Source organism: Pongo pygmaeus, chromosome 10, assembly GCF_028885625.2.
Source record: "Pongo pygmaeus isolate AG05252 chromosome 10, NHGRI_mPonPyg2-v2.0_pri, whole genome shotgun sequence".
NCBI lineage: Eukaryota > Metazoa > Chordata > Mammalia > Primates > Hominidae > Pongo > Pongo pygmaeus.
Window position 1 is genome coordinate 110,327,008 of NC_072383.2, and position 14,487 is coordinate 110,341,494.

At 43.6% G+C, this 14,487-nt stretch overlaps 1 protein-coding gene across 1 annotated transcript in view; it reads left to right on the forward strand.

Moving 5' to 3' along the window:
- The window catches only part of ACAD10 (acyl-CoA dehydrogenase family member 10), a 71,828-nt gene that overhangs the window by 11,932 nt on the left and 45,409 nt on the right, over positions 1-14,487 (forward strand). Inside the window, 3 exon segments of the mRNA XM_054442153.2 lie at positions 6,296-6,444; positions 9,841-10,035; positions 13,631-13,789. Of these exon segments, the coding sequence (XP_054298128.1) occupies positions 6,296-6,444; positions 9,841-10,035; positions 13,631-13,789 (503 nt within the window).

A 14,487-nucleotide genomic window follows, 5' to 3' on the forward strand; every position in this document is an offset into this window, starting at 1 on the left:
CCTGGCCAACATGGCAAAATCCCATCTCTACTAAAAATACAAAAATAAGCGAGGCATGGTGGTGGGCACCTGAAATTGCAGCTACTCTGGAGGCTGAGCAGGGAGAATCACTTGAACCCGGGAAACAGAGGTTGCAGTGAGCTGAGATCACACCATTGCACTGCAGCTTGGGAGACAGAGCAAGACTCTGTCTCAAAAAAAAAAATAAAAAATAAAAAATACGTATATATACTAGAATTACTGTACTATACTATTTTTTTTTTCTTGAGGTGGGATCGCGCTCTGTTTCCTAGGCTGGAGTGCAGTGGTACAATCATGGCTCACTGCAGCCTGAAACTCCTGGGCTCAAGCAATCCTGCCTCAGGCTCCCAAGTAGCTGGGACTACAGGTGTTTGCCACTATGCTTAATTTTTGTTTTTTATAGATACGGGATCTTGCTATGTTTCTCAAGCTAGTGTCGAACTCCTGGGCTCAAGTGATCCTCCTGCCTTGGCCTCTTGAGTCATTGGAATTACAGGCGTGAGTTACCATGCCTCACCTGCTGTCTGTTTTTGTATGGCCTGTCAGCCAAGAATGACTTTTATGTTTTGAAATACGTAATTGAAAAATATCAAAACAAGAATAATATTTTGTGACGTGAAAATTATGTGAAGTTCATATTTCAATGTCCATAAAAATGAAATTTTTTAGAAAACCGTCTTGCCCATTTGTTTACATATTGTCCATGACTGCTTTTGCCCTGTACTGGCAGAGTTGAGTAATTTCAACAGGGTCCGTAATGCTTTCAAAGCCTAAAATATTTACCATCTGGCCATTTTCAGAAAAGCTTGATTTAAGCTGTTAGTTTACTATAAAATTAGTACACACGACAAAGAATTCAAAGTATAGCCCAAACAATTTAGTTTTTTTATTTTTTATTTTACTTTATTTTTCTCCAAAAATGCATTTTCAGACCAAAGCTCAAACGCTTTAAGATTGAATTTAGGCCGGGCACAGTAGCTCACGCCTGTAATCCCAGCATTTTGGGAGGCCAAGGCGGGTGGATCATGAGGTCAGGAGATTGAAACCATCCTGGCTAACATGGTGAAACCCCGTCTCTACTAAAAATACAAAAAATTAGCCAGGCGTGGTGGTGGGTGCCTGTGGTCCCAGCTACTTGGGAAGCTGAGGCAGGAGAATGGCGTGCACCCAGGAGGCAGAGCTTGCAGTGAACCTAGATGGCACCACTGCACTCCAGCCTGGGCAACAGAGCGAGACTCCATCTCAAAAAAAAAAAAAAAAAATTGGGCATGGTAGTCCATGCCTGTAATCCCAGATACTCAGGAGGCTGAGGCAGGAGAATTGCTGGAACTCGGGAGGCAGAGGTTGCAGTGAGCCAAGATAGCACCACTGCACTCCAACCTGGGTGACAGATCAAGACTCTGTCTTGGGGAAAAAAAAAAAAATTGAATTCAGAGGGTATAATGATTTCAAAACTTCAAAATGTTTGCCTTTAAAATTTTTGTTAGTGTGATAGACGAAAATTCCATCTTTGTGGTTTCTTTTCTTTTCCTTTTTTTTTTTTTTTTGAGACAGAGCATCATTCCGTTGCCCAGGCTGAAGTGCAGTGGTGTGATCTTGGCTCACTGCAACCTCCATCTCCCGGGTTCAAGCAATTCTCGTGCCTCAGCCTCCCAAGTAGCTGGTATTACAGGTGTGTGCCACCATGCTCAGCTAATTTTTGTATTTTCAGTAGAGACAGGGTTTCACCATGTTGACCAGGTTGGTCTCTTTTTTTTTTTGAGACGGAGTCTTGCTCTGTCGCCCAGGTTGGAGTACAGTGATGCTATCTCGGCTCACTGGAAGCTTCGCCTCCCGGGTTCACACCATTCTCCTGCCTCAGCCTCCCGAAGTAGCTGGGACTACAGGTGTCCGCCACCACGCCCTGCTAATTTTTTGTATTTTTAGTAGAGACAGGTTTCACTGTGTTAGCCAGGATGATCTCAATCTCCTGACCTGGTGGTCCACCCGCCTCGGCCTCCCAAAGTGCTGGGATTATAGGCATAAGCCACTGGGCCTGGCCTTTTTTTTTTTTCTGTTATTTTAATGTTCATTTGCCTGATTGCAACTGAGGTTGCGCCCTTTTTTTTTTTTTTTTTTTTTTTTTTGAGTTAGAGTCTCACTCTGTCACCCAGGCTAGAGTGCAGTGCTGTGATCTCGGCTCACTGTAACCTCTTGTCTCCCTGGTTCAAACTATTCTCCTTCCTCAGCCTCTCAAGTAGCTGGGACTACAGGCATGCACCACCACACCTAGCTAATTTTTTGTATGTTTTTAGTAGAGATGGGGTTTCACCATGTTGGCCAGGCTGGTCTTGAACTCCTGACCTGAAGTGACTTGCCTGCCTCAGGGTTCCAAAGTGCCGGGATTATAGACACAAGCCACTGCTTCTGGCTTTTTTTTTTTTTTTCCAGAGAGCATCTTGCTGTATTGCCCAGGCTGTCAGGCTGGTCTCAAACTCCTAGTCTCAAGTGATTCTCCCACCTCCTGAGTAGTGAGCCTTTTTTTTTTTTTTTTTTTTAATATTATTGGTCATTCAGTTTTTCCGTGAATTGCTCACTTTTCTTGTTGATTTTCAGTAAACCTTTTTTTTTTTTTTTTTTGAGACAGACTTTTGCTCTTGTTGCCCAGGCTGGAATGTAATGGCGCAATCTTGGCTCACCACAACTTCCGCCTCCCAGGTTCAAGCGATTCTCCTGCCTTAGCCCCCTGAGTAGCTGGGATTACAGGCATGCACCACCACCCCTGGCTAATTTTGTATTTTTAGTAGAGACGGGGTTTCTCCACGTTGGTCAGGCTGGTCTCGAACTCCCTACCTCAGGTGATCCACCCGCCTTGGCCTCCCAAAATGCTGGGATTACAGGCATGAGCCACTGCGCCCAGCCAGTAATAACCTTTTATCTGTTACATCACTTGCAAATATTTTCTCCCTTTTATGCCTTATGTTTTGATTCTATTGATAATGCTTTTAGCTGTACCAAAGTTTTCTTTTTCTTCCTTTCTTTTGGAGACGAAATTTCACTCTGCCACTCAGGCTAAAGTGCAGTGGAGTGACCTCGGCTCACTGCAACCTCTGCCTCCCAGGCTCAAGCTATCCTCCCACCTCAGCCTCACAGGCAGCTGCACTATAGGCTCGCACCACCACACCTGGCTAATTTTTGTATTTTTTGTAAAGATGGGTTTTCACCATGTTGCCCAGGCTGGCCTTGAACTTGGGAGCATAAACAATCTGCCCACCTCTGCCTCTGCCTCCCAAAGTGCTGGGATTTTAGCCATGAGTCACCATGCCCAGCCTTCTATATTATTTTCGAAGTTTTAGAATTTTGTTTTTCTGACTTGGATATTTACTGTATTGGGAATTTGTTTTGTGATGGCCTGAAAGATGATTTAATTTAGTTTCTATTCCATATTGAAACCTAGTTATGCCAACCCCGTTTATTGAATAGTCACTGCTAAAAGAGCATAAAATACAGAGAAAATTTCCTGCTGCCACCTCGACCCTTTCCTAGTTGGTTCCAGACTTCAGTGGTTGTCATTGTGAAAAGTTTCTTGTTTATTTTTGAAAAATTGCCCGTGTGTGTTGCGGGGGGGGGGTTGGGGGGGCATATACAAATTGGATCATATGCTGTAGACTGTTCCATAGCTTTTTTTTGACTCAGTATTATATTTTGCCATCTTTTTCATATCAGTTGGCATATGTCTAGGATCTAGTTTGGAGGTTAGTAAACTTTTTCTATAAAGGGCTAGACATGGTGGATGTGATGGCTTATGCCTACGATCCCAGCACTTTGGGAGGCCGAGGTGGGAGATTGTTTGAGGCCAGGAGTTTGAGACTAGCCTGGGCAACATAGTGAGATCCCCATTTCTACAAAAAATAAAAAAATTAGCTGGGCATGGTAGCACGCACCTGCAATCCCAGCTACTCAGGAGGCTAAGGCAGAAGGATCACTTGATCCTGGGAGCTTGAGGCTGCAGTGGGCCATGACTGTGCCACAGCACCCCAGCCTGGGCAACAGCAAGACCCCATCTTAAAAAAAATAAAAATAAAAAGGGCTAGATAGGCTTTGTGAGCCAAACTCTCAGTCACAACTATTAACTTCTACCATTGCAGCAAGAAAGCAATAATAGACAATAGTAAACAAGTGTGGTTGTGTTCCAGTAAGACTTTATTTACGAAAATAGGTAGAGCCAGGCATGCTGGTGTGTGCCTGTAGTTCCAGCTACTAGGGAGGCTGAGGTGGAGGTTCATTTGAGCCCAGGAGTTTGAGGCCAGCCTGGGCAACACAACAAGACCCCATCTCTTAAAAAAATAGATAGGAGACAGATTTGGCCCCAAGCCATATTTTGCTGACCTTTGGGCAAGTTTATATGTTTTAACATCTGTATGGTATTCCGTTATATGAATATATCATAATTGATGTAATAAACACCTTATTAATATGCATTTAACTTTTCTAGTTCTTTTTATTATGAGCAATTCTGCACAAACAACTTTGTACATAACCTTTGCTTACTTTCATAAATATATATGGAAGAAATTTCTGAAAGTAGAATTACTATGTCAAATGTATGTGCATTTCAGATTTTGACAGAAATTATCAAATTGCTGTCTGCAGAGGTTGTGCTTGTTTACGCTCCCGTCAACAGCATATGATGGTGCCGGTTTCCTCACATGCTTGCCAACTCCGGGACTGTGAAAAATGCTATATGCTTTAGCTCTAAAATTAAAGAAGTATTTTTTGGATTGAGTTTTAAAAGTCTTGTTATTTTCAAAGGACATATACCAGATTGTTAACATTGGTTATTTCTGAAAGATAGGATTGCTTGTCCTTTTACTTTCCTTCCTTCCTTCTTTCCTCCTCTTTTTTTTTTTTTTTTTTTAAGAGATGGGGTCTTGCTCTGTGTCCCCAGGCTGCAGTGCGGTGGCACCATCATAACTCACTGCAGCCTCAAACTCCTGGGCTTAAGCGATCCTTCCACCTCAGTTTCCCGAGTAGCTAGAATTACAGGTACAACCCACCATGCCAAGCTAATTTTTAAATTTTTTCTAGAGACAGGGTTTAATCATGTGGCCCAGGCTGGTATCAGACTCCTAGCCTCAAGCGATCCTCCCATTTTGGCCTCCCAAAGTGCCGGGATGATAGGTGTGAGCTACTGCACTCAGCCTACTTTCTTTTATATAGCTTTCTATGAAATATATCTGAAAAATTTTCAATGCACAGACACTACTTTATGAGAAAAAAACAACAAAGGTGTTTTAATTCCAAAACAAAAGCTATATATAAAGTATATTTTGTCTTAGATATATGATTATGAATGTTGTATGTATATATTTGCCCCCAGCATCTGTATTATAGACAGAAAAAGTAACTGTGGATGAGGAGAAACAATCCTTGCACAAATGTTCCCAGTATTCTACAGATGCTGATGCTGATCCATCCACTGCCTTAGCTCTTTGTGGACAGAAATTTCCTTCTTGGCCAGGCACAGTGGCTCACACCTGTAATTCCAGCACCTTGGGAGGCCCGAGGCAGGCAGATCACCTGAGGTCAGGAGTTTGAGATCAGCCTGGCCAACATGGCAAAACCCTGTCTCTACTGAAAATACAGAAATTAGCCAGGCTTGGTGGCACATGCCTATAATCCCAGCTGCTTGGGGGGCTGAGGCACGAGAATCAGTTGAACCTGTGAGGTGGAGGTTGCAATGAGCTGAGATTGTACCACTGCTTTCTAGCCTGGGTGACTGAGTGAGGCTTTTTCTGAAAAAACGAAGAAATTTGCTTCCTTATCCACAAAGACAGCATTTTAGGCGAACATTTCAGTGTACTCACTCCATGCTGTGAAGAATTACTATAGCTTATAGAAGGAAGGGCATGTTCTGGGGGCCACCAGGATCTGGCTTATTCCTTCATGTGCTTCCATAGTCTCTGCCAGGTCCAGGTAAGTGCCCTAACGTGTGGTCCAGTGAATATGAGACCAAGGAAGAAAATTCATCATGCAGTGCACGGAGTCCTCTCAAGCAACCACTAAGGATCTGATGCTTCACAGCAGTGTGCTCTCTGTAGTACACATTAGCATTGCTCTTCCTCTGGGGGTCTAAGGTTGAGATTTTGCATTTTGTGAATGTCTGCAAATTTCCAACAGCATCCACCCTGGCAGTGCAGCGAGGCCGTAGGAACTGGTATGGTAATTTTCCTGAGCTCCCTAAACCCCAGCATGTATCAATGTATTCCACTTTTGCATATTTTACTTCCTATAGAATGGGAGGTACAGAATCGTATCCCTTCTGGAACTATATTAAAGGCCTTGATGGAAGGTGGTGAAAATGGGCCCTGGATGAGATTTATGAGAGCAGAAATAACAGCAGAGGGTTTTTTACGAGAATTTGGGAGACTTTGCTCTGAAATGGTGAGTGATAAACATACCTACATTTCCATATTTTTCTTTTTGCCTTGAATAGTGGTTGCAACATTCATGTATAAGTTAGTTAAACTGAAAATAAAGTGAAACCTAATAACCCATTACATGTTTTAAAGTTATTTCTTAGGCTAGGCACGGTGGCTCATGCCTATAATCCCAGCACTTTGGGAGGCCCAGGGGGTGGATCACCTGAGGTCAGGAGTTCGAGACCAGCCTGGTTAACATGGTGAAACCCCGTTTCTACTAAAAATACAAAAAATTAGCCAGCTGTGGTGGCGCACACCTGTAATCCCAGCTATTTGGGAGGCTGAGGCAGGAGAATTGCTTGAACCTCAGGGGTGGAGGTTGCAGTGAGCTGAGATCATGCCATTGCACTCCACCTTGAGCAACAAGAGTGAAACTGTCTCAAAAAAATAATAAAGTTATTTCTTTCACCCCTGGGTGTTCAATGTTCAATTCATATATGAATAACTAAAAGTATTCTTAGCCGGGTGTCATGGCTCACGCCTATAACTTCAGCACTTTGGGAGGCTGAGACAGGAGAAGTGTTTGAACTTTGGAGTTTGAGACCAGCTTAGGCAACATAGCTAGACCTCGTTTCTACTACAAATCAAAAAAATTAGCCAGGCATGGTGGCGCACACCTGTGGTCCCAGCTGTTCAGGAGGCTGAGGCTTGTGCCCTAGGGATTGAGACTTCAGTGAGCCATGACTGTGCCACTGCACTCCAGCCTGGGCAACATAACAAGACTCTGTCTCAAAAAAAAAAAAAATTCTTTACTAAGTTCCTCCAGCATATTTTTTAAAATGTTTTCTGGTGTATTATAAAGGATATTATGAAGGATACGAACGAACAGCCAGATGACAAGATACCTGGGGGCAAAGGTTTTAGAGCCACTGTGCCCTTTCCGGGCCTGCCACCCTCCTCCCAGCACCTCCATGCATTCAGCAACCTGAAAGCTCCCCTCTAATAGATACTAAAACAGGAGCTGTCTACATAATGGCTCTGATAAAAAAGCTTATTTAAAGCAATAATAATATTGAACATTTTTTTCTGTACTGTGCACTGTTCTAAGCTCTTTATATAACTCATGTAACTGCAATAGCTCTACTAAAATATAATTTAAAATATAGTAAGAAAAGTTCTGTAGGTAGATGGTGGTGATGGTGATGGTTGCATGACAACACGACTGTACTTAATGCCACTGCACTGTGTACTTAAAAATGGTCGAGTGCGGTGGCTCACACCTGTAATCCCAGCATTTTGGGAGGCCAAGGTGGGCGGATCACCTGAGGTCAGGAGTTCAAGACCAGCCTGGCCAACATGGTGAAACCCCATCTCTACTAAAAATACAAAATTTAGCCAGGCGTGGTGGTGGGCATCTGTAATCCCAGCTACTTGGGAGGCTGAGGCAGGAGAATTGCTTGAATCCGGGAGGCAGAGGTTACAGTGAGCCAGGATCGAGATCACACCACTGCACTCCAGCCTGGGTGACAGAGTGAGACTCCATCTCAAAAACAAAAACAAAAAAAGGTTAAAATGGTAGATTTTGTGTTACATATATTTTCCACAATTTTTATATATATATATATATATATAAATATGTATATATAATAGTAAACTTTGAAAACATTATGCAAAGTGAAAGAAGCCAGTCAAAAAAGACTGCATGGTATATGATTCCATCTGTGTGAAATGTCCAGAATAGGCAAACCCATAGAGATAGAAAGTAGATTGGTGGTTTTCTAGTACAAGGAGACTTTGGGAGAAATGAGGAGTGATTGTTAATGGGTACGGTTTACTCCTTTTTTTTTTTTTATTTTTTTTTTGAGACAGAGTCTCACTCTGTCACCCAGGCTGGAGTGCAGTGGAGCGATCTCGGCTCACTGCAACCTCTGCCTCCTGGGTTCAAGCGATTCTCCTGCCTCATCCTCCCGAGTAGCTGGGACTACAGGCATGTGCCACCAGCCCCAGCTAATTTTTGTGTTTTTAGTAGAGATGGAGTTTCACCATGTTGGCCAGGATGGTCTCAACCTCTTGACCTTGTGATCCTCCTGCCTTGGCCTCCCAAAGTGCTGGGATTACAGGCGTGAGCCACCACGCCTGGCTGGTTTGCTCTTTAGAGTAATGAAAATGTCCTAAAATTGACGGCAGTGATGGTTGCACAACTTTGTAAATATATTAAAAACCATTGAATTGTACTCTTTAAATAGGTGACTTGCACGGCATGTGAATTATAGTTCAGTAAAGCTGTTCTAAAATCTGTGTGTGTATATGTATATATAAAATAGCAGACTTGCCTTTGCAGATTTTGAAATGTGATAATATAAGAGTTTTCTTTTTTTTTTGAGATGGAGTCTTGCTCTGTTGCCCAGGCTGGAGTGCAGTGGCATGATCTCGGCTCACTGCAACCTCCGTCTCCTGGGTTCAAGCAATTCTCCTGCCTCAGCCTCCCAAGTAGCTGGGACTGCAGGTGCGTGCCACCACGCCTGGCTAATTTTTTGCATTTTTAGTAGATATGGGGTTTCACCATGTTAGCCAGGATGGTCTCGATCTCCTGACCTCGTGATCCGCCTGCCTCAGCCTCCCAAAGTGCTGGGATTACAGGCATGAGCCACCACGCCCGGCCTTATAAGAGTTTTCAAAACCCACACAGATTGAATTTAAAAACAAGAAAAAAATTGATCAGAAACTAAAGTTCATAATGGTGATACTGAGGCAATACAAAAAGCATTAAATGACTTCTCAATCATTAAAAATTAAATGACATATACTTCATATACTTTTAGAGTTCACTGTATCCTCTTATGATATGCTGTTTTTTTTTTTCAACTAGCAATCCATGAGCAGAATAAAGAACTCATTTAATTGTAATATTGATATAAATAGCTCCATTCCCTACTCTGTTGCTCAGGCTGGAGTGCAATGGCTTGATCATAGCTCACTGCAGCCCCAATCTCCCAGGCTCAAGCCATCCTCCCACCTCAGCCTCCTGAGTAGCTGGGACCACAGGTATGTGCCACCAAGCCTGGCTAAGTTAAAAAAAATTTTTTTTTAGATGTCACTTTGTTGCCCAGGCTGGTGTCAAACTCCTGAGCTCAAGCAGTCCTCCCACCTCAGCCTCCCAAAGTGCTGGGATTACAGGTGTGAGCCACTGTGCCCAGCCTGTAACTCTAGTCCTAGATAACTTTTAAAAACCTTATGTGAGAGTTCAGCACAGGGGCTGAGGAACACAGTTCCTGCAGGCAGCAAGGTATGAGCCTGGGCTCTTGTAGCCAGAGAGCAGAAGGACGCCAGGAATAAGCATTTTTTTTTTTTTCTGTTGGCCATGAATGTTTGTCACTCTTAATGATTGCTGTTCTCCTGTGCCCTCTCCTGTTCTTAGTCAAAGACCTCCGTGCCTGTGGACTCATTTTTCTCTCTGCTGACCAGTGAGCGAGTGGCAAAGCAGTTCCCAGTGATGACTGAGGCCATAACTCAAATTCGGGCAAAAGGTCTTCAGACTGCAGTCTTGAGCAATAATTTTTATCTTCCCAACCAGAAAAGCTTTTTGCCCCTGGACCGGAAACAGTTTGATGTGGTAAGCTTGAGCTAATTGAAAACCATTGGAACAGAATCTGTGGCCTCACTTCAGGGTGCAACGTTAAATGCTGTCTTCTAGCAGGTCTTGAGTGAGGGAGTTTTTCCTTCAGACACTTGACTAAGTTAGGTTTAAATGCAATAGGTTGAAAACAGACCCTTTAAGATATCACTGTGTTCTTAGCAAGGTCAGACATTTATGGCATTTGATTACTGGTTGACACTTCAGCTTTACATTCTGAATTCGAACCTTAGTCTTCATATAACACAAGCATCTCTATCAGCCCTCATATCTTAATGGATCCTTTGGCCTTTTCTAAGACTAACTATGTTGCCTTCTATTTCTGTGACATTAGTTCCTAGACCAGTGCTGTCCAATAAAACTTTACTGCTTTCCGCGGCCTGATTTACTTCCTATACTAAATCCATCTGCTCCATGTGTGTATCCCAACCTGTCATGTGATAAACCTATCGTATTGACATGCTTGGCTATATTTGGGTACCTTACCTATTTATTTATTTATTTATTTATTTATTTATTTTATTTATTTTATTTTGAGATGGAGTCTTGCTCTGTAACCCAGGCTGGAGTATAGTGGCGCAATCTCAGCTTACTGCAACCTCTGCTTCCCAGGTTCAAGTGATTCTCATGCCTCAGCCTCCTGAGTAGCTGGAATTACAGACGTGTGCCACCATGCCTGGCTAATGTTTATATTTTTAGTAGAGATGGGGGTTTCACCATGTTGGCCAGGCTGGTCTCGAACTCGCAACCTCAAGTGATCCACCTGCCTTAGCCTGTCAAAGTGCTGGGATTACAAGTATGAGCCACCGTGCCTGGCCTATTTATTTATATATATATATATTTTTTTTTTTTGAGACAATCTCGCTCTGTTGCCCAGGCTAAAGTACAGTGGCACCATCTCGGCTCACTGCAACCTCCACCTTCCAGGCTCAAGCAGTTCTCCTGCCTCAGCCTCCTGAGTAGCTGTGATTACAGGCATGCATCACCACCCCTGGCACCACCACCCCTGAATTTTTAGTAGAGACAGGGTTTTACCATGTTGGCCAGGCTAGTCTCGAGCTCCTGACCTCAAGTTATCTGCCCACCTCAGCCTCCCAAAGTGCTGGGATTACAGACATGAGCCACCATGCCTGGCCCCTATTTGGGTACTCTCTTTTTTTTTTCCTTGAGAGAAGGTCTCTCTCTGTCGCCCAGGTTGGAGTTCAGTGGCGCAATCTCAGCTCATTGCATCCTCCACCTCCCGGGTTCAAGCAATTCTCATGCCTCAGCCTCCTAGTAGCTGAGACTACAGGTGCATGTCACCACGCCTGGCTAGTTTTAGTGTTTTTTATGAATATTAGAGACTGGGTTTCACCATGTTGGCCAGGGTGGTCTCAAACTTCAGACCTCAAGTGATCAACCCACCTCAGCCTCCCAAAGTGCTGAGATTACAGGCGTGAGCCACCGTGCCCGGCCCTATTTGGATACTTTAAAAATGTTTGTTTTTGTCTTACAACCAACAGCAGTGATAATTCCCTTTAGAGACTCCAAAGCCCAGATTGGCAGTTGATCTTCCAGCACTTTTAGAGTTGTGATGGATCAGAAGGACCCTTCCCCTGGCCCATTCCTCCAAAGATATTCTGAGTCAGTGCAAAAGGGAACAGCTCACGAAATATAGTGAGAGTCATGGTAGCCTCTGGAACACGTTGGATTAAATTTCTCTGATAACTCAAGTATTGGACATTTTGCTACCAGAGCCCCTTTCTGATTCTTTCCATCTTTGGAAGAGCTACTTTTGCTGGACTCCAGGAAGTGGCATATTACCTTAGCCCTACATCTGCCTATGCCTGGGTGTATTTGTACCCTTCGTTGGGCCAGTGAGATTAAAGATTTTCAACTCTGCCTACACATCACATGACCTGGAAGTTTGTAAAGACGCTGGGTCTGTTTCCCTGGAGGCTTTCATTGAGTATGTCTAGTTGGGATCCAGGCATGTGTATTTCGAAAAAGCTCCACAGGTGATTCTGCCTTGCAGCTGGGGTGAGATACCCCAAGATGCGGTAAGGGACTTCAGATTCTGTCCATGCTTTTCTTTTATCACACAGCCTCTGTCATGCTTACCTTGAGAAGGAGGCTTTCCCTCCATCTTCCTGGGATATAGCCTTGATAAATAAAATCATTTTTATCTGATCTACATTTGGAAAAACACTGACCTTGTTCCCACAGTTCCTGCTTTGCCAAGAAAGTAATAGAAGCCCTGAATAAGTTCATGCCATCATGTGCAAAAAAGAAAAGAAAGAGAAGGCTAGAGATCTTATCAAATAAATCTTAAGAATTTATTTTACTTCCCCCAAATATAATTCACCTAGTGAGAGGAGCCGAATGCTTCCTGGAACTTTGCCCCATCCCCCCCAATTCCCTCCACTCTCCCATCTCTTGTCTCAGCCAGTACAGCTCTGCCGCTTCCATCTGGTATGTTACATCGACTGGTGTCTGAGATACCCTGCTTCTGTACTTCTCACTATTGACGTTTTCTGTAGGGTAGCTTCTTAGACTTTTTTTTAGCTCATTCAGGTCCTTTGGAGACAAGAGAAAGCAGAAAGGTCCAGTTTATTCCAGACATTTATTTACCTGAAAGGGCAGTTCTCACCCAACCCAGAATGCAAGTGTAGGGTAGAGAGAGGGGCCATTGGGTTTGTCCTTGGCCTTGGAGAGCTTGGGTCATTCCAAGTGGCAAGTCAGAGATTTAGTTCTGTTCTTAGGGCAGATCAGAGGGTATTGGTTATAGGCTATGTGGCTGTCTTGGGCCCACTCTATAGGAGATTAAGCCCTGGGGACACTGTGAAAGGACTTTCATGGAGTCAGTGGATCAGAGACAGCCTGACACTGAGAAGGCTTTCCCGTGTTTTCCTGAACTCTTACCAGCACCCTCCACCCATTCCGGATCAGATATGTGGCTGAAGCAAGGTCGTCAGAGTACAGGAGCCTCTTAGCATGTCAGGAACAGTGTCAGCCCTCCCATGGAATTTCTGTCTAAATGGAGTATGGATGAGTTTTTAACCTCTGAAATAAACACTGAGTTCGTATTTATTTTATACTTGTAATAGTGTCTTCTTTCTGGAAAAAAAAAATGGTGAAATACTTTCCGTCAAACTGACATGTACAGTTTTTCTTCTGCTCTATTTAGCCCCAAGATGTGACATTAGCCAAATGCTTTGTCGTTTTGGAACTCACTTAAGTTTCATTTAAGTTTCACAACTTACTGAGCTAAGATAGGTAAGATGACTATTAATATTATTCCCATTTTATTGATGATGGCACTGAGGGCCATTATGGCTTTGCTCACTGCACAGGGTCACAGTGTCTGAAACAGACACTTTGGTTTCTCGAGTTTGCCCCCACGTTGTAACCCAGTATTATCAAATTACTCAATGTAAGAAGGCAACATCATTTTATATCATAACACTCTTAAATTACTTGTTATAATAAATCTCAACTGTCCTTCTTATGCTTCTCCTTTCAAAAAGTTTATCAGCGTGCATGTGGGAGCTTCACCTTTCGGGACATTCATCTCTCATTCCTATCTCTCCATCAGATCGTGGAGTCCTGCGTGGAAGGGATCTGTAAGCCAGACCCTAGGATCTACAAGCTGTGCTTGGAGCGGCTCGGCCTGCAGCCCTCCGAGTCCATCTTTCTTGATGACCTTGGACCAAATCTAAAAGCAGCTGCCAGACTTGGTATTCACACCATTAAGGTAATAGTCACTAATTTTTGAATCCCCTCTCATGCACCAGCCACTAGTGCAATGTTTCTCTGTAATCTTTTTACATTTGTAGCTCTAGCTTTCCTTAGGGTTTTCCCCTATGTTTCCATAGTCATCTTATTTTGTGTTAATTATGAAATCTATGTGACTAGCTGCTTGTATTTTCAACAGGAAGCAAGACAAACAGGTACTGAGAAGGCAGGTTGAGAAAAGAGATGGGAAAGGAGGTGAATGGCAGGCTTAAGACCTTTGTGGGGGTGTTCACACTGTCCTCATGATCCAGTGATGCTGCCTTAAGTGGGGAGCCAGCGGCCACCAGCCATGCAGGCCATGCAGCTCACTGCTGTAAAGCACGAGAAGCTATGTGAGGGGGTCTCATGCCAACTTTTTTCTATTCTTTTTTTTTTTTCTCATACAGGGTCTTGCTATGTCACCCAGGCTGGAGTGCAGTGGTGCAATCATAGCTCACTGTAGCCTCAACCTCCTGGGCTTAAGTGATCCTCCTACCTCAGTCTCCTGAGTAGCTGACCAGAGACATACACCACCACACCCAACTAATTTTTGTATTTTTTGTAGAGACAGGGTTTTGCCATGTTGCCCAAGCTGGTCTCGAACTCCTGGGCTCAAGCGATCTGCCCACCTTACCCTCCCAAAGTGGTGAGATTACAGGTGTGAGCCACCACGCCTGG